We start from the raw sequence: 24,275 nt of genomic DNA on the forward strand, positions 1-24,275 counted from the left end.
AACACTGCAGCTGCAGCGACAGCAGCAGACCCGTGCGTCCGTCGGTCCGTCTGCCCCCTCCCCCACCCTCCTTCCACCCGAGACCAAGAGCGCCATCCAAGCTCCATTATCCGGCTTCAGCGCTCCGTGCGTCCGGCCCAGGTAACAACTTCCCCAAAAACCGAAAGAGAAAAATGAGAGGTGTACGCACAGAACCCCATCCCAGCGCGGAGAAGGAGTGTCCCCCGGGGAGGGGGGATCTGTCTGTGGTGCTTCCCTGTCTCTAAGACCAGGTAACAACTCCACAAACACACCCGCTGCCCAGCTCGCCGCCATCCACAGATCTCCCACAGCAGCAAGTAGGTGCCCGCTCCTGACCCATCTCCTCTGCCGCCCCACCAGCTCCCCACCGAACGTGGACCTCACTCGCGGGGCTCGCCTCGGCGTCCCCAGCCGGGGGCCCGCGGTACGGTGGCCCGAGGCGCGGGGGAGGAGGGGCGCTTAGGGACCCGCGCCTCCGCTCCGCTAATCCCCATTCCGCGAGCGCGCCTCGCCGGCCGGTCACAACTTTACCGCCGCCGGCCGAGCCCGGTCCGCCAGCGGCGCGCACCGCCGGCGCCCGCGCACACGCGCGCACGGACGACACGCAGCCCGCGGCCGCCGCGTCCCGCCGCCGCCGCCGCCCGCCGCGCGCCCGCAGCCCGGCCCGGCTGGAGCCGCGGGGCCCGAGCGACGGCGCCGGCCGGGGCCGCGGCGCGCGGAAGCCACTTTGCACGGTCAGCGCCGGCCACAAGTTTGTTCCTCGGCTCCCGGGGGCCTCCGCGCTGAGGGAGAATAACGCGGAGGGGGCTGAGAGGAGGGGGAGAGGGGAGGCGCCGAGGGGCAAAAGAGTGGGGAAAAGTGCGAAAAGAAGCAACAGCCGCTCCACCCGGGACCAGAAAAGTGGCCGGCCGCGTCCCGGCCGCCCGCCCTGCGCCGGGGATGCGGCGGCTAACGGTCCAAGGAGGCGGCAGGGGCGGCAGGAGCCGCTAGGCGGAGAGAGACCAGGTAAGAGACATAACGGTTCAGGGAGAGCGAGCGGCCGCGGCGCGGCTCCGGCAGCGGCAGCAGCGGAGGGGGGCAGAGAGCACTACTTTCTACTTTCCCACTCCACTTTGCCCGTCTCTGCCCCGGCCGCCCCCAGCCCGGCTCGCCCCCCTCACCCCCGGGGGCGCCCCGGCTGCCCGGCTCCCCCTGACTCCGCCGCTCCCCGGTCCCCTCCGCCACTCACCGTTATTGCGCCGCGGGTTCGCCTGCTTTCTGCGCTTACACCTGGGGCCATCCGCCATGATCCTCTCGCTTGTGTCTAAATGCTCGAGTCACCTCCTCCCCCTCCCTCCCCCTTCCCCCCCACCCCTCCGCCTCCACCCCTCCCCCCTCCCCACCGCACCTGGTTTACGACACTCGCGGCTTTACGACATCACCTTCCTTACACCTAGAGCCGCTCGCTCTACGGCCGGAACCTCGTTGCTAGGGAGAGGACGGTTTGCGGCAACCGTAGAAGCAGCTGAGTTTGAATTGAGGGGAGAGGGAAAAGTTTCCCTCAGGTGTCGTGGGATGGGGGAGGGGGGTGTTGGGTAACTGTGGAGACGCGGTCTGAAGGGCGGCAGGCAGTTGGAGTGAGAAAGGTAAAGTAGGAGGCTCAGCAGCGTTGTGCTTCTCGAACTGGCCACACCCGCCGCGGCTGCCTGGGGCGCGGACGGGTCTGGCTGATCGCTCTCAGGACCGGGTGCTCTCAGAGCTGCCCCCTCGCAGTGACCGGAGCAACCTGTCCTCCGGCTTGGTCAAGGTTGGGCTCCGCTCCCACGCAGCGTGTGTTCTCTCAGCGCATCTTGGGGCGCGGGAGAGGGTCGTGCTCTGGGCTACCCGGGAGTGTTCCCAAGCGTAGAGGGAGGGCAGGTTCGGGGAACCGTAGGGGCTGATTTGGGAAGCTCGGCCTCTGATGGCGAGGACACGCGGCGTCACGGAGAGACTACCTGACCCCGCAGTTCTGACTCCCTTGCCTGACACGGACGCACGGTTTTCCCCCAAGCGAACAGGGATGGGAAGTGGCTTCAATTAGATAAAACTTCAGCTGGACCGAAAGAGAGGCGAGAAGTTCCTCTTGCAGGCAGCACCGGCGGTGAAGCAGAATGAGTAATCCCCACACGGCCCCTGTCTCACTTCCTCATCCGCACCAGGCTCTCACCTGCTGTCACCTCGGCCTCCCCCGCCCCGCCGCCGAGCTGTGGGCCCTCCTCCCTGCTTTCCCCTTAGAGTAGACGGAGAGCGGAGGCGCTGAGACGTAGAGTTAAGGTACTAAGGGGCCATGATTTACTACCTAAATGGGCAGTTATCGCTGAATAGGGCCTTAAGGCAAGAGACAAGGGCTGACAAATGTCTTTGAAATTGATAGATTGCTGATCTTATCTCAAGTCTCTCACTTTATACAAGTTTGGGGATTTCTGAAAGACCATATAGATAACACTACAAATAACAAGAAAGTCAGGTCTTCCGTATTCAGTAGGATTTAGCTTTCCCTCCCAGCCATCCCTCTGCCCCGTTCAGATGAGGCCATGTCTTTGGTACCAGCTTTATAGAATAAACGAGCTGTATTTCAAGTAATTTAGCTGTAAATTAACAATGTAAAAGTTACTGATGGAGGGAAGCCTGGGTGGCTCAGTTGTTAAGCGTCTACCTTCAGCTGGGGCCCTGATCTTAGGGTCCTGGGGTTGAGCCCCTCACAAGGCTCCGCGCTCAGCGGGAAGCCTGCTTGTGCTTCTTCCTCTCTCGCCCTGTCTCAGTAAAATATATAAGTAAAATATTTTTTAAAAGTTACTGATAGAGAAATTGAGAAAACTGAAATGTGACTTAGAGTATTAGAAATAAGTCACCCAGCACAGTGCTGTCACATTGTAGGTGCTCAATAAATTTGTAATTTTTGCCATGCCTATGGCAAGATTATTATATTAAAATTATCTTTTAAACACTCTAGAAGTTTAGAAGATCCATTAATAATCTCTTCAAACCTTTCAACTGAAATAAATTTACATCTGAAGTCTGGTAATTTAAAATTAGAAAGTTTAATCCTGAATATAGATGAAAATTTTCTCTCCCACATTTTCTTTGGCATTTAGAGAAGTGAATGCATTATTTATTAGTGCATGAAATGTGACTGTAAATATTCTTTGCTATACACTATGTCTATATATCTACTCATCCTCATGCCAAAACCAGAATCATTACTCTTAATGATCATTTTAAGAACAGGCAGTCCTCAATTTCCTTAATATCATGTTAACTGCATTTGTGTATGTCAGAACCAGAACCATGCCCATGTTTTGCTTGGTTCAAGCAGTAATTTTTTCCTACCTCCTAAAAGCTGTACAGTGTTCTTCAGTTGCCTTCTGAATCCAGCAATTCCTCCCACCACACACAACTTTTTTTTTTTATCGCTACCCTAATTTCCAGTCAGAAAGGGAAAAAAAATACTTTCTAAGTAGAAAGTGTGTAGCACACATTCTATCTGCTCTTAAACTTAGGCAGTATTGCTCCTGTCCTTCCTGTCCTTTTCTCTTTCTGAAGTGCCTGTCCTATACCTCCCTACTAAGTTTTCTTTAATATTCATCCTCTCTTAAAATCAAAGAGAGAAAGGGACAAGTAGGTAGTTACTGTCGTCCTTGCTTTAATGGTTACTGGTTTAGTTAGCTTGGGCTAGACTTTTTTTGTTTTTCATTTCTGTGCCCTCAGAACCTAGTGGAGTACCTAGTTACATAGTAGATGCTCAATAGGGAAATATTTCTTAAATTAATATTCTTGATCTTTCCTATATAAGTGAGGATTGTTTATCTGCCTTCGTCACATTAGTTGCTAGGAAAAGTTGAAGTCATGGATGTAAAAGCTAAATACTGTCATTTTTATCTTGCCTTATTTTGAAACTAATTGATTTTGATTTTAGTGTCTCCATAATGGTCCCCAAATGATTAACTCTGCTCACTCCTGTGTTTTAAATATACATAGGAAATATTGATATTCTAAATATTATAATACAAAATTTCAGTTTTGTAAAATTCTGGACTAATGATATATATTACAAATTGAATATTTGATTAATACATTTTGTTCACTGTAACATTCCCAAAATTGTTGAAATCTAGACTGAAAGGAAAGCAGATGAAAGTAAATCTCAGAATAAATTCTTGCCTTATGCATATGTGATGGTTGCTTCTTATCTCTTAAATATAACTAAATAATTGGAAAAAATCTTTAGAATAAGTTTAGAAAAGGGAGAATTTATTAAACTTTATTAAAGTTTACCTTTATTTAGTCAATTATACCTCAGTAAAAAATTTAGGTTCATTTACATCACCATGGCGGGCATACTATTAAGAGTTTAACATGTATCTTTTATCATTGATTTTAGTTGTTATAGTGTCCATATACAATATTTATTCAATATATGTACTTCTAATTTAAGTGTAAATGAAATGTTTATATTCTGCCTCTAGTGTGCACTGGGATTGAAATTCTAGTGTGCACATGTGCTGAAAGAGGTATTCTGGTAAAAATGAATTATTACAATCTTTTTAAAATTTATAAGGAAATAAATGGATAGAATATTCAATACTGATTTTTTTCTATAAATTTTTCATAAACCCTTTGCACCTACTATTTGCTTTCCAAGTACGGTTCATGTATGTTAGGATAAAATTTGACATAAAATTCTTTTGAATTTAAAATGTAGATATTTCATGGTGTTCTACATCAAGCATATGATTTTCTCATACCTCACTTCCTGAACACATTTGGGAAATATAACTTATAATATGATTTTATAATCTCCATCAAAATAAGAAGTTGGTTGTTTTCATCAGAAGATAACATTAATTGCATCAGGTAAATTAATTCTATTACCTTGTAATTTTAATTTTAGAGCTTTGAAAGAAAAAGAATAAATTTGACATAGGTTACCCATCAAAGTATAGAATTTAGAACTCCCATAATGTTTTCCTTCATTCCTTAGCTCAAAAGTGACTCTGGACATGGAGTTCACAATGAGACCAAAGAGGGCAATGGTAATTTAACTGCTGCAGTTTGACCAAATTCTACAGTCGCTGAGTCAGGAAGGAAACATGACAACAAAGTGATCCAGAACCAACAGCTGCCTTTGGGACCCACACCAACTCTTCTAATAAAGTCTTCCAGGAGGTAATAATAGGGACAAATGGTTTCCCCAAATCTCCATGTGGTTTTATTATATATTTCACCATAAAATGTTTTTTTCCTTTTGGGTATAACTCAATTAAGATAAGTCAATGAAATGTTAACACACAGAGCTTCTTATTTTGGGGGCATTTTTTTCAGGAACATGTCTAATATGGACAGATGTAAGTATAAATAAATGTAGAAAAAAATGTTTGGAGGGTGTTAATGAACATCCAAAAACTAAAACTAATCTTTCCATAAAATCACAGTAATTAATATGATTGTTTTCAAAGGCTGCCTTCATGGAAGATAGTTTCTTTTAGAACATGTTTAACACTTTTTTTGTATACTTGACAACTATAGGTAAATTAAAGAGCTACATGCATATTCTGGATTTCAGTGAATTTACCTTATCAGGGATCTGATACCTGGTTTCTACTGCTGATTTTCCCCCCTCTTGTCTCCATGTATGTCTTTCCTTGGCATCTTGATTTTTTTTTTTCAAAGCATTTGACTGGTTCTCTGACAGAGTATAGCTATATCATTGACCTATAGTCCACAGATCCTCAGTTACAGTCACTGCCACTTTTCATTCCTTGGGGTATATATATATTTTTAAATATTAGCAGTCAGTAAAAGGTTTTCAATGTCCCACAATTGTGTTAAGCTCACATGAAAAAGTTGGCAATAAGAAACACCCTGTGTTGAAATATATCCACAACTTTAAGATCCTTGGTCAGACCCTTCTCATTCTTTCATATGCCTCTATTTCTAGCTCAGTCTCTTTATCCTAATTACATAAATAGATCACAGACTCTGCCCCTCTCCACTGGTTTATGTTTTAATCATTCTCTTCATCTTTCTTTGTGCCAGGTCTAACATACCTATTTGGATCAATTCCTTTCTTACTTTGTTCGAAGTATTTTGAGTCATCCCAACTCTGTAAAATGCTTTGATTTTTCATATTCTGGTTTTTCTTTGTCCCTCAAAGTCTATTCTCTGCATTTCTATGTTCTTAGAGGCTAATTTTTATGGACCACACCACCACGGATCCTTTGCCTTCTGGTTTCTGTTTGGTTTCAACCAATTTGGAGGCCTTGGCAAATGATCACAGGAAGGAAAGAGAGAGGTCAGGATATTTATTTCACCTTTCCCCATACTGCCCCCCGCCTGTTTGTGGCTTTTGGCAGTAACTTCATTCCTCTAGAACCAAGGCCATGGTTCTAGTCATACAACCCTATCTCATGGCAACAGGTCTTGGCAAGTTCCAGCAACTGCTTCCCTTGTCCCTTCAGGCCTAGGGATGGCAATGGTGTCCTCATATTATGAGTCCTTGGGGACTTTATTCCCTATTGGTTCCCCTAAAGCCTGCCCACATCTCTGTAAATAGTCTCTTCATCAAACTCTCTTCTGTTTACCCTTTGAGTGTGCAATTTGCTTCCTGCCAGGCCCCTCAATACTATACATAGAGAAATAAAATACATTTACCCTTATTTATCAATCCAGAATTTTATTTCTATTGATCACAACACCAAAGTTTGAATATGATATAAATATATCATTCAGTGACTAAGTATATACTCATGTACTGTGTGTACATGCAAAATCTGACAAATACTTAGAAATATTCCCGAGTCTATTACATCATAATTATTCAGTAACTATTTGTAGAATGAAGGCCTCTGTGCTAGTGATAAGAAATCTAAGAGAGACTGCTTTTATATAATTAAAACATGAAGGGGAAAAGAAAATCTTAATACCACAGTATTAAGGTAGAGATAGCTGGTTGTCTCCAGTATGTTTCTTCTTAATACCATTATTAACCCTCCCCTCCTACCCATGGCCACTTGAATGGTCTTTTCACAGATCTAGGTGTTACTGTGCTACTCAGTTCTGGCCAGTGAGATATAAGTGGAGGTGATGTGTGCAATGTCGAGGAAGTCTGTCCTTCGAAAGGAGATGGTTCATCATTCTTTCTCTTCTTGCTGGTTTGAATCAGAACTGCTAGCTAGAGATTCTTAAGATAAAGAAAGGTAAAGAAACAAGATTGAAGGGGCCTGAGTCCTTGACAGGATAGAATACCATAACTAACTCTAGACTTCTTATTACTTCCAGATCTCTTTTATTTAGAGAGAAATAAACATCTTCTTTAAGCCACCATTATCTTGGATTTCCTGTTGTAGGCAGCCCAAGTTAATCCTGTTTGATACTGGTATGTATATGAGTTTCCTATTGTTATGACAAAAAATTATCACAAAGTTAGTGGCTTAAAATAACATCCATTATCTTACAGTTCTTGAAGTCAGAAGTCCAAAATGGGTTTCACCAGGCTAAACTCAAGGTTTTGGTAGGATTAGTTTCCTCCAGAAGGCTCTAGGAGGGGCTCTTTCTTTACCTTTTCCAGCTTCTAGGGGCTACCCACATTCCTTGGCTTATGGTTCCTTCCTCTGTCTTCAAAGCCAGCAACATTGGGCCAAGTTCTTCTGCTGTCAGCTTACTAGTTCTTTATATTTCTGTCTCCCCTTTCTATTTTTAAGGGCATTTGTGATTAAATTAGATCCACCCAGATAATTCAGGATATCTCCACATTTCAGGATCAGCTGATCGACAAACTTAATTGCATGTGCAACCTTAATTCCCACATAATCTAACATATTCACAGGTTCTGGGAATTAGGGCATAGACATCTTTGGAGGCCACTGTTCTGCCTACCAAAGTATGCAGGCTTTAAGTTTCATGATAAATATTTTTATTGATTTATTTGTTCATCTTTAATTTATAAACAGCTTTAAAACATTATGGTAATTGGTCATTACTTTTAATGTAACATTTAGCATTGTGCCATGTAGAAGTTTTAATAATTATTCATTAGTTCATTTATTTAATTGCTGTTCTCGTGCATATTCTATGTGACAGATGCTATGTGGGGGCTATAAATGCTTCATACACTTCTTGACCTCAAGAAGTGCAGGAAGAAACAGATCGACAAAAAGATCGACAAAAAGACTGTTTAAATAAATACCAGGAGATCTAGTATACAAAGGAGAGACAACCAGCCTGAAGTCAAGTAAGTCTTTCTTAGAGAAGGATAGAATTTATTGGGAAAATGAGGGAAGGCTGTTAAAGGCAGAAGTTACAACATATGCAGACCCCTCCAGATGAAAGTGTGATGTTTTGGGGGCAGAAGATCCAAGAGAAGAAGAGCATCAAATAAAAGGAATACTGATTCCAGATGAGGCTACAGAAGTGGGTAAACAGGAAACAGATCACATAAAGATTTTAAGGATTGGGGACCCTGTACAGAAAGCAATTGTAATCCATGAAAGGGTTTTTAAAAAGTCAAGAGTGTCCAAATTATATAAGTGTTCTGATGGTGGGGGGATAGCAAGAGGAGCAGAGGAAAAGTGAACAGAACAGCATTCATCAAGGGAACTTTAATTCAAGTTTTTTTCCTATAATCATTTATAAAGGAATAACTTAGCCGTAACTAAAAGCCATACAAGATGAGGCTGTCTGAAATGAAGCACAGGTGAAGAATAACATTTTTAGATTATATTAACAAATAGATAATACTATTGTTAAATTGTAAGCAACATATACCATACTTAATATTTGTAATGTTTAAGTAATAAATTGTTTCAGGTTGGACTTCTAAAACTGTCTTGCTACATGCCAGGTCCTCAAAATTATATGATAAGTGAATGTTTTAAAAGACTTCAGTATATCCTTTAATACTGTTTTCCCTCTATTATGTTTACAACACCCTAATGCACTAAAGTTAACACCACCCCGTTCCGATTCTGCTGTCTTCCAAATTACCTTATATACTTCCAAGAAAGCAGACTTCATTTTCTTTCTCTCACATCCTTCAGAGTACCTTGTATGCACCACTATGGTAGCATTTACCACTTTTACTATGTTTTACATCTGTCTTCTCTCCTAGCCTGAAATTTTCATCTTTGTATTTCTGATACCAAAAACAATGCCTGTCAAACAGGAAGCACACTCAGTAACTATGGAATAGAGCAGAAGTTTCTGCCGTCTGTGAATCATTCTGGCACAAGCACTTTTGTGAAGAGCAAATGAGATCTTGTATGTGATGTGTTTTTACATGGTGCCTGGCACATGATAAATCGTAAACAATAGGTAATACAGCAAAAGCAAATTTTTAGACAAAGATCAGAGCCAGATATTTGGAGCATAACCCTCACCACACCTTTCTGTTCCACAAGGCTAAAATATAATTTTTATCCCTGAAAATGTCAGTTCAGGCATAGGTGGAACGATTCTAATAAAGGACAAAAGGAAGAGGTGAGATTAACTTGTTGTTTAGCATTAGTTGGAATATTTGTTATATCATGTAGAGATACTGTTGGCTTCCATTAACTATATTATCTAAGGAATTGTCTGCATGGTAAGTAAACTTATTACCCTAGCATAAATAACACTATTTTCAATGTAATTAGATAGCAAGAACATTTTTTAAAATACAAGTTAAAGATTATTATAGAAGAACTATAAAATCTGTCTTAGTTTTATTTCCTGGTTTGTGTGGAGCAGACACCAATTCAGATAGAAGTTCATGATATTTTTTTTTTCCCACAGCATCCAAGAATAGGAGAACAATCAGGTCTCCTAAGTAAAGAGTTGAATTACCTTTAGATAGACAGAACCTCTCCACCTCTTACCTCTGCATCTCCACACTTCTGCTTAACTTTCTTTCAGGACTTACCACTGTGCACGAAGGTGGTATCGACTCAAAAGAGGTATGAAAAGACACCTAAATGTGCCCACTATAAAATTACACAATACTTAGAGGAAAAGAAATCGTCCCTATTCCTGCCCTAAGACTAGTATTATTCAGTGCTTTTTTCACTTATATAGTTTATATAGTTGCAGTGATGCTTAGTTCTCATACACGTATGAGAACTACATTAAATTTTAGTATTCTGCCTTTTCACTTAACATACCACACACCTTTTCCTATATAGGCACATAACCTTACACTTGAATTTTTTTTACTTGGCTAGAATATTCCTCGAATTGGAATTTACTAAATTTACTATAATTTACTAAACCAGTTACATATTATTGAACATTTGAATCACTTCCATTTTTTGTTTTATGAATAATGAACACTGTTGTAGTATAGTTTTTGTTTGGTTTTTTGATCATTTCCTGGGGAAAGAGTCTCAGAACTGGAATTATTTAGTCAACAGGAATAAATATGGTTGTATCTTTTTAAGCCTATTGTCAGCTTGTTTTTGCAAAGGATCATACCAATGTATGATGCCACTGGAAATACATGAGCTTGTCTCACCATGATTAAAAAGTTTTCGAAATTTGTAGCTTATTTTCTAGAATGGATGAACTTTGCATTCCCACAGTAGGGAGGTTCCTCAAAAAGTTAAAAATAGAACTACTCTGAAATCCAGCAATTGTACTACTAGGTATTTACCCAAAGGACACAATACTGATTCTAAGGGATACGTGTACCCAGTGTTGATAGAAACAATTTATCAACAATAGCCAAATTATAGAAAGAGCCTAAATGGCCATTGACTGATGAATGGATAAAGATGTGGAAGGGGTGCATATATATCTATATCTGTATATGTCATGGAATACTACTCACCCATTAAAAAAGAATGAAATCTTGCCATTTGCACAGCATGGTTGGATCTAAGAGAGTATTATACTAAATGAAGTAAGTTGTTCAGAGAAAGACAAACACCATATGATTTCATTCATGTGTAGAATTTAAGAAACAGAAGAGATGAGCATAGGGGAAGAAAAATAAGGCAAACCAGCAAACAGACTCTTAATTATTGAGAACAAACTGAATGCTGGGGGGAGGTTGAAGTATGAGTTAAATGGGTGCTGGGTATTAAGGAGGGCACTTGTGATGAGTACCCAGTGTTATATTGAAGTGATGAATCACTAAACTCTACACCTAAAACTAGTGTTGTGCTGTATGTTACTAACTAGAACTTAAAATTTTGAAAAGAAAAGATATTGGTAGTTTATTTACACTGATTGTAAACATGAATTGCCTAATGGTTTAGAATATGTACATAGGAAAACACATAAGTGTGTATTAAATTCCATACTGGATTTAACCAATAATCATTTCAGTTCTGGATCTTGCAACCTCTTCAAGCTCTTTTATGCCTAGTATTATAAAAATAAACAAAAAACCCTGTATATTTGTTTATTTAAAATACCCTTGCTGAAAGAAGAGTTTGTATTTCATTTAGCTTCTAAGTTTATCACTAGATTTTTAAATTAAAGAAATGTCTAACAAAATAACCATCCTTAGAATTGTTCTAAGTTTTAAATTCCTGCTAGCTCTTATGCAGTAATCAGTTAACTGCAAAGATTCCTGTTATATGCTGGCAAAAGTTAACCATTTTAGAATTCTTGGGTAAGTGTAATTGACTGCAAAATAAATTGGAAAGTAATTCAAAGGAATTTCTAGGAATGCTATGCAATCATTTAGGAAGGATGAAACAGCTAATCTGAAAAGCTCTTAAAGATTAAAAATAAAGTCTGGTAGAAAGGAAAGGTAAAGAACAGTGTGTATATAGTTTTCTACCATTTACTACGTGCACACACAAACACACAATTATGCATACCCAAACGTGTAAGTGCATAGATTTTCTGTGGGAGGGCACATATAGCAGTGTTTGCCTCTAGAGAGGAGTTCTGGGAGACTAAACCACAAGAAAGAGAAATTTACTTCATACATATCTTCATATTTTTTGAATTTTGTATTGTGAACACATCCAAAACTATAGATAATGGTAATTTTTAATAATGGATACAAAGGGCTAGAGAATCCTTCTAAAACTTTTTTTGGGCATAAGGTTATTCCCTAAGGGGCGATAGTTGTAAAGTAGAAAGACTGCAGTACTCAAAATTATGATCCCATTGACTACTTCATTTATTCAACTACTACTCTTATGCATATTCTATGTGACAGATGCTTTGTGGGGCTATAAATGCTTCATACACTTTTTGACCTCAAGAAGTTCAGAAAGAAACAGATTAACAAAAATACTGTTTAAATAAATGTCCAGGAGATCTACTATACAAAGGAGATACGTCTAAACTAACCTGGAGTCAAGTAAGTCTTTCTTGGAGAAGGATAGAATTTGTCAGGAAAATGAGGGAAGAATGTTAAATGCAGAAATTATAGCATATGCAGACCCCTCCAGATGAAAGTACAGTGTTTTGGGGACAGAGGATCCAATAGAATAAGAGCATCAAATAAAAGGAATACCTATTCCAAATGAGGCTGCAGAAGTGGATAAACAAGTGGAATTAATCTTGCTGATCTTGAAATGGGGAGATACCCTGAATTATATGGGTGGACTTAATTCAATCAAAAATGCCCTTAAAAAGAGAAGAGGGAGGCAGAAATACAATTAGTGAGCTGACAGCAGGAGAAGGACTCTCTCTGTCCAGTGTTGCGCTCTCTGTCCAGTGTTGCTGGCTTTGAAGATAGAAGAAGGGGCCATGACCCAAGGAATGTAGGTGGCCCCAAAGAAGACCAAGAAAGATCCCCCCCAGACCCTTCTGGAGGAACCTAATCCTACCAAAACCTTGAGTTTAGCCTGGTAAGACCCATTTTCGACTTTTGACTTCTAAGAACTATAAGATAACTGTGTTATTTTAAGCCACTAAGTTTGTGATAATTTTTTGCAGTAACATTAAGAAACTCCTATATATACCTATATCAAACAGGATTAACTTTGGCTGCCTACAAAAGAAAATCTAAGATAATGGTGACTTAAAAAAGATATGTTTATTTCTCTCTATATTAAAGTGATTCCATTTAAAGCTGTAGAGACATAGTCAATTCTTAGCCCTGCTAACAGGCAGAGGCATAGCATGGTCTGACAAAATCACAGATCTCTGTTAGCCAATATTTATACTTTTAATTCATATCTAAACCTTACAATTCTGGCCAATTTTCTATTTTGCTGATTTTCTATGGTAAGTTCTTAATCTCAGGTGGCTTTTCTTGCTCTCCTCTATCAAGATTGCCTTCAAGTAGCAAAGGGCACTTAGGGAATGGAAGAATACTTTCACTATTAACAAAAGAATGAATGAATGAATGGGATTTGAGGGTCCACACTCAACTCTTTCCTATGGGAATAACCTTGGATATACCTCCCTAACATCTCTGACTCTGAACCTGAGTTCCTTTTCTGCAAAATCAAATCTAATTTCTCTACATACACCAAAAATTCCCTACATATTGATAGGGTTTTGGTGAGTGTCACATGAGATCATGTATGGGAAAGTTATTTTAAAAACTGTAAGACATAGAATTTTGAATTTTTATTGTACAAACCTGCTAGATCAACATAATTCTCTCTGGAGTCAAATACTCATGAATTTTGAATAATTGACTCTTTTGTATTTTATGACGGCCACTATGATAATAACTCATTTGAGTAACATGAATTATTTTTTAAGAAATAACGAATTTTTTTTTTTTTACTTCTTCCTCTTGTTCACACCATGATGGAGTTAAAATGTCAAAAACAGGTCTGAATTGACATGGTATATCAAATACTTGACTATTACATTAAATCTGCCTTGATACAGTTTTTAAAAATATTTGCTTTTTATTTCTTAAGGTGTTTGCAAAGGACTGGTTTTGGTTTTATGACCAGTTTTGTCTTTGAAATTATCTACTTAGATTTTGAACAACTGTCAAATGCAATTGAATTTAAGCAAGTTTTTCTTTGTAGGTAGCTTCATGAAGTGTTTTTACAGATCATAAAAATGTCCACAAAGAGCCAAATTATTGCTTTATTCCTTACATTTGATATTGCTTTACATTGTTGCTGTATATGTATAGATAATTATGTTGTTTCACCCTCAGAAACGATATTTTAATAGTTATAGATGAATTTATTCCTAGTTAAAATAGTATATAAAGCATGCACATTTAGAGTCAACATTATTCTGTGTGTTTTGCTATTACAACTAACGATTTACATTATTTTAATGTTGTAAATAGCTGTGGAATCTAGTCATTTTGTGAATTCTTTACTGTCATTAAATAAATATCTTTTCTCTTTAGTAGCTCTACTTATTTCCTGAATCTACCCATATGATATTGTGCTTTTGATCTGTTAAAGTCACCAATAAATATGTTACTGTTTTTCAAATAATGTCGTAGTAGGATGAAGAATTTTCTGGTGGGTATTTTCATTAGCTAACTGGTAACATTTTTAGTAAATGCCAAAAGTAATGTATGATTATAAAACATCATATGTTCAGCATCAACTTTATAAATAGCAGAAATGAATAGTAGAAGATATTACTCAGATATTGTCTGCTAAAGAAAAAAACTAAAAACATTGACTCTATGAGAAAAATACTAGTTTTTTGAGATGATTGAATAAATTGATTATAGTTCTTCCCTATTTTACTTTATTTTTTGTGTTTATAGAGGAAAATGCAACCTGATTTTTTTTTTTCCTTATTACTTAATTTACTTATATTTTTGTCCTCCCTTGAAATCAAGTTCTTCAGTCTTCGGGTATGTTATGGTCATGCATCACACTACTAAAATCCACTTTTGGTGGTTGACGTTGGTTTCAAATCCTGCCCTTGTTGCATCTGCTCTCCTTTCAGTGCTAGACAGCGCGGACTGACCAAAAGACTATCAACCCCACAAAAGCATTTGATGCAAAGAATTTGACAACCCATTAGCTAGAAAACCATCACCTGAATAATTCAAAATCGATTGAAGCTTTTCCCCCCATATGTAAAATTGTTCTGTCATTCCCTTCATTTTTTGCATTCCTGCTTTGTATAGCCTTGGGAAGCATAGATCAGTGATGTAGCAGTAAAAGACATCATGATACCAAATAGGAAATGAGGACTTGGGAGATGCTTCGGACCTCTTAATTTTCAGGCCACTTGATAGCAGATACAGTTCATTACACAGGAAAATTGCTTGATCTTGGAAAAAGAGGGTGCTGGAGGTGAGGGAAAATGAGTTAGTCACCAATACGGTTCACCTTGCAATTCAGTCATTTAGATCTAACTAGAGAATGATTGCTGTCATGTTCCAGATAAAGAATGAAATCTCTTCTCAGAATAAAATGTTGAATCACATATCCCCTGTTTAGATTCTAGGATAAAAAAGTAAAAGAAGGAAATAGTTTGCGTATGTTAATACACACCAATTTTAATAGAGAATGTACTCTTTTAGAGCCTTTATAATTACTACCTATGGTTTTATTTGAGCTTTATTATGACATTAGTAGATATTATTTCCATCTCTTATGTATAGAGAGGCTACAGTCAGCCAGTTCATATAGACTGGGACTCAAATTTAGATTCCATGTGTAAATTCTGTTGTGCTCAGTAAACATAAAATATCCAGGGCTGTCCAAAGACAAGATTCTAAAGCATAAACCTTTATTCTAAAGCATAAAATTAATATTCAGAAAAAGAATTGTGAATATTCCTTTTAGTGAATATTCTGTTATATGTTCAATATGTCTATAAATTTTCTCATGCAAAACTTTTGAGTGGCATATAATTCTTTCTATACTTCATTTTCTCTGTTTATTGAACATAAAACATGCCCTCCTGCACCCTTTCAGAAGATCTTTTTCCTTACTTCCCAGTCTCTTTCCCTCCCATCTTTTTCCTTATTCCCCAGTCGCCATCCCTCCCCATTTGCCCTGATGACCCACCACAAATTTTACCAGCTTTATTTCATAATCAGTTACTCTGTGTCTTGTCTCTCATTCCATATTATAAACTCATTTATGATAGAGACCATGGCTAATAATTCCTGCTATAGTGATGGCCATATCTGGAAAAAATATATATTTTAAATATCTTTTATGATAGATAACTACCAGCCATGGCTGGTATAAGAAGAGGATCCTGGGAGGCCTGCGTGGCTCAGTTGATTAAGCAGCTGACTTGATTTCAGCTCAGGTCATGATCTCAAGAGTCCTGGGATCTAGTCCTAGTTCAGGCTCTGCACTCAGCAAAGAATCTGCTTGGGGATTCTCTTTTCCTTGCCTTCTGCCCCTCGCCCCACTCTCTTGGGCACATGTGCTCTCTCTCTAAAATAAATCTCTCAAAAAAAAGGCGACAATCCTAATTGGATGCTAATATGGAAAGAGACGACAGTCTTCTTCAGTGTACTTGATAACCTGAACTTAACCCAATAGGAAACAAAAGAGCTGAAAAAGTAGTACCCCTTTTTAAATGAGCTGCCAGGGATTAACCATCACATTTTAGTACCATTATATATGGTGTTATGATATTAGTATACCTGAGTTCTGAGAGCCAAAGAAGAAAAGACTGATTCTTGAAGCAAACACCTTTAACATAACTAGGCAAAAACTAAAAAGGAAGACAGCACTCAGAAGTTGATATCCACCCTCCAAAACAACTCAAATTCTGAATTAGAATTTAGTTGCTCTGGGATAGAAAGGAATCTACATTGTTAATGGATGTGAGGACACATGACAATACCTCTTTAGAGTTATAGGGACAGGAAAGAAAATATATCTAGAGGAGTGAATACCTCTAGTGGGGAAAGCTAAGAGTTAGAAAACTAATACTACATTGTTGTTCGTGTTACCCACAAACAGATTCTCTTAAAATATAATTTTGAAGTTCTTGCATTAATATAATATATGGAGCCAAGACCCCATAGCCATCGTAGTTCCTCCTGGCACAGAAAAAATTGCCAACCAGATATAATATTAATTGGTAGAACTCTCAGGGTAGCCTTCCTTCAATATGCACATTTTATATTAACCAGTGGAAAAATTAACAAATGGTAGAAATAGAGGTAAGGGGAGGAAATGTTTTTTAAAGATAACACAGATGTTCTAGTTGTCACTAGTTATCATGGAATGAAACATAAGTAGCAGGGCAAGATTTCAAAAAAATGTATCACTCATATCTTAGCAATCTATTTTTTTTCAAAACTAAGACTATCTATAGTCAAAACAAATAAATCCAGAATAGGAAGAAATCTCAGAAGCCTACCAAAAAATGGTTTTTAAAGTGAAGTAAAAATTTAGAAGTTAAAAAGTTTTAAGTTGTGTTTCGGAACCAAGACTGATTCTACAAGAATAAAGATAGTGTTACACAGAATCATGCAAAATGTAGTGATTGAGAATTTTAGAGAATGAAATGAAATAAATATATTAACTGTATATCTGAGGAAAACGATAATAGACGTGAGAGCTGGGAGAAAATCTAATATTCAAGAAAAAAAACAGGAAAGAATATAGATACAGGTAATAATTTTCCACAAAAAATGTCAACAGGGAAGGAATGCCTTTTAAGAATCATTCAAGTTATGGGGTGTCTGAGTGGCTCAATGGGTTAATAAGTGTCTGCCTTTGGCTCAGGTCATGTTCCTGAGGACCTGGGACTGAGCCCCTCATCATGCTCCCTGCTCAGCGGGGAGCCTGCTTCTCCCTCTGCTTGCCGCTCCCCTTGCTTGTGCTCTCTCTCCCTGTCAAATGAGTAAATAAAATATTTTTTAAAAGAATTAAGTCATTAAGAAAGATCAAAAGAAATCAGTAGAAACAGAAGGATTTTTTAAATAATTTCTGGATGGAACCAGCTATTAATTTAAGGCGCAAGAATTATTGTTCTTTCATTGGTGGGGAAGGTCAATGTGGTAAGATCATTACAGAAAATATTGCTGGATTATTTTTAGAAAACTCTGTGTGTGGGTTTGTTAAAACTGAGATAAAATATTGAACCAAAGATATCAAAACGTGCTATTTAATCTTAAAAACCTAGCCTGAGGGGCGCCTGGGTGGCTCAGTGGGTTAAGCCGCTGCCTTCGGCTCAGGTCATGATCTCAGGGTCCTGGGATCGAGTCCCGCATCAGGCTCTCTGCTCAGCAAGGAGCCTGCTTCCCTCTATCTCTCTCTCTCTCTGCCTGCCTCTCTGTCTACTTGAGATCTCTCTCTGTCAAATAAATAAATAAAATCTTTAAAAAAAAAAAAAACCTAGCCTGAAACCAAGGGAGAGTGCCCTATCTTTTTAAAGGGGGACACTTACAAATTTGTTTATTCATTTATTTGACAAATATTTGTTGATCTGCTTGCTTCTCTGTACAAGGTACAGGTCTAAGTTCTTGGGGCTACGATAAGGAACCAGAGAGATAAAAATCCCTGCCTAGCAGAACCTGTATTCTAGTAAAATGAGACAAATAACAAATATAATAAATAAGCAAATTATATGTTAGAAGAGGTTTTACTGCTCTGGAAAAATAGAGCAGGATAAGAATGACTGGAGATGCAAAAACATCATGGTTGCTCTTTTAAATTACAAAACATAAAATTCCAGGACTATGTAATGGATTCTCAGAAAGATGCACGTGAGTATATTGAGGATGTCAGTGGAGATAAGCATTAAGATATGTCCAGTAAATGACCATTTGATTTTAACTGCTCAGTAATTCTTGTTTGGTTCACAGCAGGTGTCATAGCAGAAATTAAGTTGTGGAATTCTCCTAAAAGAAATATATAGTTTTTTAAATGAGTGCTATAATAAACAAAATCTGTGATGTGTCCCATTAATTGAATCCCTAACACCTGTTCTCTTCATTTACCTTACTTTTGTTTTTCATTTTGTTAAGTACCATTTCACTACTGTTTTAAAACAAAATAACTGAACATATGTGCACTATTAGTCACAAAACATTTACATTCTACTCTTTCCATCATTGTTAATGATAATATAATTTTTTGAGTTGAGTATGCTTTAAAAAAGGAATAATTTCTTTACCACAGGTGAATATATCCATCTCCTCTGTTTGCACAGGGATTTACTAAGTTAGGAGCAGGCAAAGACCTCAGGCTTCGTGTACCTTTTGCTTAGCTTTTTTAGTTTATTGCAGCAATGTTATCAATGACATGTAAGTTCATAGACCACATGAATATAGGAACTTCTGCCTCCTTTTCTCAATTCTTGGAAGATCATTAGAAATAGGAAGCTAATGTATTACTATTAAACTACAATAGTAGTTCAAAGAGCTTTGTGCTCTTTACTGCTTAAAATCTCAATCCTCATTATTACACGATGTCAGGAAGCTTCTTTCCAGACTGAGGCTCAGAGAGGGTTATTTTACCAAGGTCACTAACTAGTAGGGGTGGGGTGGAGAGCACGGTGCAAGGGGCTGAGATGAATCTACAGTTCTTTAAAAAAACAACATATTCTAAGCTATGTTAAGTGACCTGGTTTTGTTGTGAAAACTGGAAGAGTATTTAATAGAGTTTACCAAATCTAAACATTGCATTGTCTAGGTAAATGCTTGTCATTAAATGACAAAGCATCTTTTTTCCACTGTTCCTTTCTCTGCCCCAGCCAATAGCACAGCTCACCTCAGCTCCCAGGGCAGAAACAGTGATCTCCAATAAAGTAAGTGACAAAGGATGCACAGAAATTTTAGTTGGCTTATTTTTAATGTTACGCTTACTGAGGCTATGGACTGTAAAAATTTTTTGAGTGAAACCATATCTCTTGAACAATCATTCTTAATAATTCATGATTTTTTAAGACTGAAAACTCAAAATGGGTATTGTAAAAATTAATATTTCAAAGCCTACTTTTTACTACTTTATACATAATTTATGGATCAAGCCAAAATTTTAGCAATCAAGTTTGTGAAAATTTCTAGTCTCAATACTCAAATAATTACAGAACTAGAAATGCTAAACATTTAGTCTTTTGCTGTATATTAGTGTCTAGAACATTAACTGCCATAGGCTTTGCCTCAGGTCTCTCAAGTTGGTCATTAAGCTTGCAAAAGAATAACATATCACATTTTGTTTTATGAAACTGACAATAAAAAATTACTATTCTTGAAATTTAAAGGTTTTTTTCCCTTGTTCAAAAATATTCTTGGAGTGGGGGGAGGTGTTGGGGTGGGTGGGTGGGTAGGTGTTGGTGTGGGCACGTGTGCATGCACTCTATTAAGGGATTGGTAAACAAGTTTAACTGCATGTTGAATAATGAATGGGATGAAATGTAACATTATCCAGCAGAAGTGTCCTACCCCATTCCCAGGTGAAAATCACTGTATTGTTTATCAAGTGTCCCTAAAGACTGAAGTGATTCCCCAGGTAAGGAGATTTAGAATCTCATTCCAGATTTTTACAGGTTTATTAAGATAACCTTTTTTTTTTTTTTTTTTTTTTTTTTTTTTAATTTATTTTTTATTTTCAGCATAACAGTATTCATTATTTTTCACCACACCCAGTGCTCCATGCAATTCGACATGGACGGGACTGGAAGATAACCTTTTTATTGCTCAGACAGCATACCACTTTTGCAATTTGGGATTTTCTTCTGTTTTTCTCTTTAACTGGTAATAAGACAAAGTGAGCCCTTTGATGTACACACTGAATCCCACAACTTCTCATCTACTCAGGGACGAAGTTACCTCCCTTCTTCTGTGTCCGTATTCTCTTCAGTAGTACAATGTGCTATAATATTATTACACCCAGTGGTTCATTTTTAGTCTTTATATACCTTGTGATAAGCAAATACTCATAGTTGATCCCCTGTCCTTAGCTTTAGGACTTGCCTGGTTTCTCTAATTCTTCTTGAGCTAGTCCTTTTCAGTCTTTCTTGTTCTCCTCTTCCCAATCTCTAAATATTAAAATGCTAGGGTCAGTCCATGGAAGTCTTTCCCTCAGTCTACATGTCTTCCCTAAATGATCTTATCCCTCTTCTTGGCTTTAATTCTTATCTATATGCTAATGGTTTCCAAATAAATATCTTTAGCCTGGACCTAACCCATGAACTCCAGGCTTATTTGGCCTCTGTATTTGGATGGCCAATAGACGTTGCAAACACTGCCCCAAACTGTGCTCCTGGTGTCCCCAACCTGTGTCATCTGCAATCTCAACTTCTTATTTCACACAAGAGTAACTCCATACTTCTAAAGGCTCAGGTGAAAACCTTGGAGTTCTTCATAACTCTCCTTTAAACTCCTTGAACTCTTTTTTTCCCCCCGTATCTTCTACTTTTCGTATCTTCTACTTTTAAAATACATCCAGAATTTGACCACTTTTCATCAGTTTTTTTGTTATTCTCTCCCTCACGGAGTATTCTTTCTGCCTTTGTCACCCTTTGGCTTGTTTCAGTGGACCAGCCACAGTTTTCCTGTTAAAACACTAGTCAGATTGTGGTCTTTGCTCAAACCCTCCAATGGCTTCCCTTCTCAATAAATTAAAGCCAAAGTCCTTACAAGGTTTTTAAGGTCTACATGAACTGCCCACACCCAGCTCTCCAACCTTACCTACTACAGTCCCCATCCTTCACCCAGTTCAATCACATCTGCCTCCTCAATGTTCCTTGAATATGCCAGGCATGTTTTGGGCCCTAGAGCAAGGTTTGGAAACAAGATCTCTCAGATTCCACATGCTGTTCCTGAATCTAAACAGTTTATAGAGACTCTCCAGAAATCCTAATCAGAATATTTTCATAGAAATATAGTACCTAAATCATATGCTGATTTTTAAATGCCCCATTAAAAGGAATGCTGAACATATTACTTCATGTTGCTTGGCTATTTCCTAAAATCTAATCTAAACTATTATGGAACTAAAAAGAAGAGGTTAACAGAGTTCTGTGATGTATAACAGATTATCTAAGCTAGAGGCATCTAATGTCTACAAATGTTAACTCAGTACCAACTAAGTGCTGGCATCTACCTTGACCACACGAATGTCAAATCTCACATTAGGGAGGGATACAGTGGTGAGTGAGAAAAACAGAATCTTAGAGAAGAGAAAGAAACTGGAGAAGGCCCAAGTGATTTTGTAACAAGGATTATCAGATGTCTTTGTCCAATAGGTAGTAAGACATGACTGTTAAATGAATGCAAGTCTTACTGAACATTATATCAGCTAGTGAATTATATTAATAAGAAAAGTATCTGAATAGATGCAGAAAAACCACTTGATAAAATTCAACTTCATTTAAAAAAAAAACTCAAAATGGGGCGCCTGGGTGGCTCAGTGGGTTGAGCCTCTGCTTTCAGCTCAGGGTCCTGAGATCTCAGGGTCCTGGGATCGAACCCCGCATCGGGCTCTCTGCTTGGCGGGGAGCCTGCTTCCTCCTCTCTCTCTGCCTGCCTCTCACCTACTTGTGATCTCTGTCTGTCAAATAAATAAATAAAATCTTTTAAAAAAATAAACCTCAAACTAAGAATAGAAGGATGTTTACTTAATCTGACAAAGAGTACCTAAACAAAAACTTAAACGTTATGTTTATCAATGAAATGGTGGAAACATTCTCACTTAAGATCGAGGAGATAATGATGCCCTATATCAGCACGTCAATATTATAATGACTGTCCTCCAATCAATGATTGTCTTCTAGTGCAATAGGCAAGAAAAAGACATGAAACAAAGAATCTGAAAGTAAAATGTGAAGTTCTTTGTTTACAGATTATACGATTGGGTCAAAGAAAATTCAAAAGAATCTTCAGGTAATTTTTAGGATTAATTAGAATTAGAGTATTAGAAGGCTGACTATACGATATACAAATAATAGCTGAAATAAGTAGGACTTAGAAAAAGAAAAAAATTTGAAGACACCATATAGAATATTGCTTTCTGCACCAAATGCCTGGAATAAACTTAATAAAAGCTTAATAAAAAGCTTTTCATACCCAGACAACCATAAAACATTATTGAAAGCATAGAACACCTTAATAAATATATATGTATTGGAAAACTTGCTATTGTGAAGATGTTCATTCTCCCTAAATTCAGTGATTTTGATGTAATGAATATATTCAACCAAACCAAATAAAAATTCCAGGTTTTTATGAAAACAGATCTGCTGATTCTAAAATTTATATTGAAATGAAAAGGACCAAGAATAGCAAAGAATCTTTACAAAAAGAATGAAAAAATTCCTTTATCAAATATCATGACTTTTTTAATAAAATAGAAGAGTTAAGAGTGTGAATTGGCAAAAGGATTGAGAAAAAGACCAAAAATTGAGAATATGTATCTATGCATATGTATCCATGCATATATATATGCATATATATCTATGGACTCTTGGTTTATGATAGGTGACATCTTCAATAATTGGAGTGAGCCGGGATGCCTGGGTGGCTCAGTGTGTTAAAGCCTCTGCCTTCAGCTCAAGTCATGATCTCAGGGTCCTGGACTTGAGCCCCGCATGGGGCGCTCTGCTCAGCAGGGAGCCTGCTTCCTCCTCTCTCTCTGCCTGCCTCTCTGCCTACTTGTGATCTCTCTCTGTCAAATAAATTAATAAAATATTTAAAAAAATAATTGGTGTGAGTCAACTGGCTATATGATAAAAGATGAAACAGGAGCCTTTGTTTACAAAAATCCACTACAAGTAGATTGTAGACATAAATATGAAATAAAAATTAAATCTTGCAGAAAATAAAATAGTAGATTATCTTTAGGGCATTAGGATAGGCAAAGGTTTCCTAAATAGAACACAGAAGGCACTACCTAAAAAGGGGAAATGATTGATACATCACACTCAGTAGACTACATTAAAATTAAGAACTTCCACTCATAGAAACCATTTAGAGAGTAAAAGTGAAAACTAGAGTCAAAGACAGTATTTGTCAATTGTATAACCAAGAAAGAACTCATATCCAAAACATGTGAAGAACTCTTACAGGTCAATAAGAAAAAGATAACCAAAAGAAAAGTGGGCAGGAGACAAGAACAGACACTTCATAAAAGAGGATATCCAGATGGCCAATAAAGATATGAAAAGGTGACATCTTTACTCTTCAGAGAAATGGAAATTAAAACCACAAGGAGATAGCATTTCAAATCCAGCAGAATGGCTAAAATAGAAGAGCCTGACAGTACTCGATGGGGAGGATGTAGAGCAATGGGTACTCACATTGCTGCTGGTAGGGATGTAAATTGGTATTGGTAATTTAGAAATTGTTTTGTATTACCTACCAAAACTGAACAGGTTCCAGGGCGCCTGGGTGGCTCAGTGGGTTAAGCCTCTGCCTTCGGCTCAGGTCATGATCTCAGGGT

General features: G+C 38.2%; 1 protein-coding gene and 1 long non-coding RNA gene across 25 annotated transcripts in view; one reads left to right on the forward strand and one right to left on the reverse strand.

Moving 5' to 3' along the window:
- The window catches only part of ZEB1 (zinc finger E-box binding homeobox 1), a 195,943-nt gene extending 194,309 nt beyond the window's left edge, over nt 1-1,634 (reverse strand). For 9 of the 21 annotated variants that reach the window (XM_082740762.1, XM_082740776.1, XM_082740773.1 and 6 more), the window contains exon 1: nt 1,250-1,337. Coding sequence is in view for 4 of the 21 variants with exons in the window: in XM_082740759.1 (XP_082596885.1) it covers nt 1,250-1,307 (58 nt within the window). In the remaining 17 variants the exon portion in view is untranslated. Of the gene's footprint in view, nt 1-190; nt 268-1,249; nt 1,369-1,408 lie in introns of those variants that run through there. The other 12 variants (XM_082740775.1, XM_082740770.1, XM_082740774.1 and 9 more) reach the window with 9 other exon arrangements.
- Nucleotides 724-14,301, forward strand: LOC309869504. 4 transcript variants are annotated; one of them, XR_014314210.1, is made up of 7 exons: nt 724-1,026; nt 4,742-4,893; nt 5,021-5,205; nt 7,318-7,414; nt 8,119-8,269; nt 9,808-9,968; nt 12,185-14,301. It is a non-coding gene; the product is annotated as an uncharacterized lncRNA (long non-coding RNA). The 4 variants fall into 4 exon arrangements; XR_014314211.1 differs by lacking the exon at nt 724-1,026 and adding an exon at nt 1,559-1,646; XR_014314212.1 differs by lacking the exons at nt 724-1,026; nt 7,318-7,414 and adding an exon at nt 1,559-1,646.
- The last annotated feature ends 9,974 nt before the right edge of the window (nt 14,302-24,275 follow it).

Source organism: Mustela nivalis (genome assembly GCF_964662115.1).
Source record: "Mustela nivalis genome assembly, chromosome: 7".
Lineage (NCBI taxonomy): Eukaryota > Metazoa > Chordata > Mammalia > Carnivora > Mustelidae > Mustela > Mustela nivalis.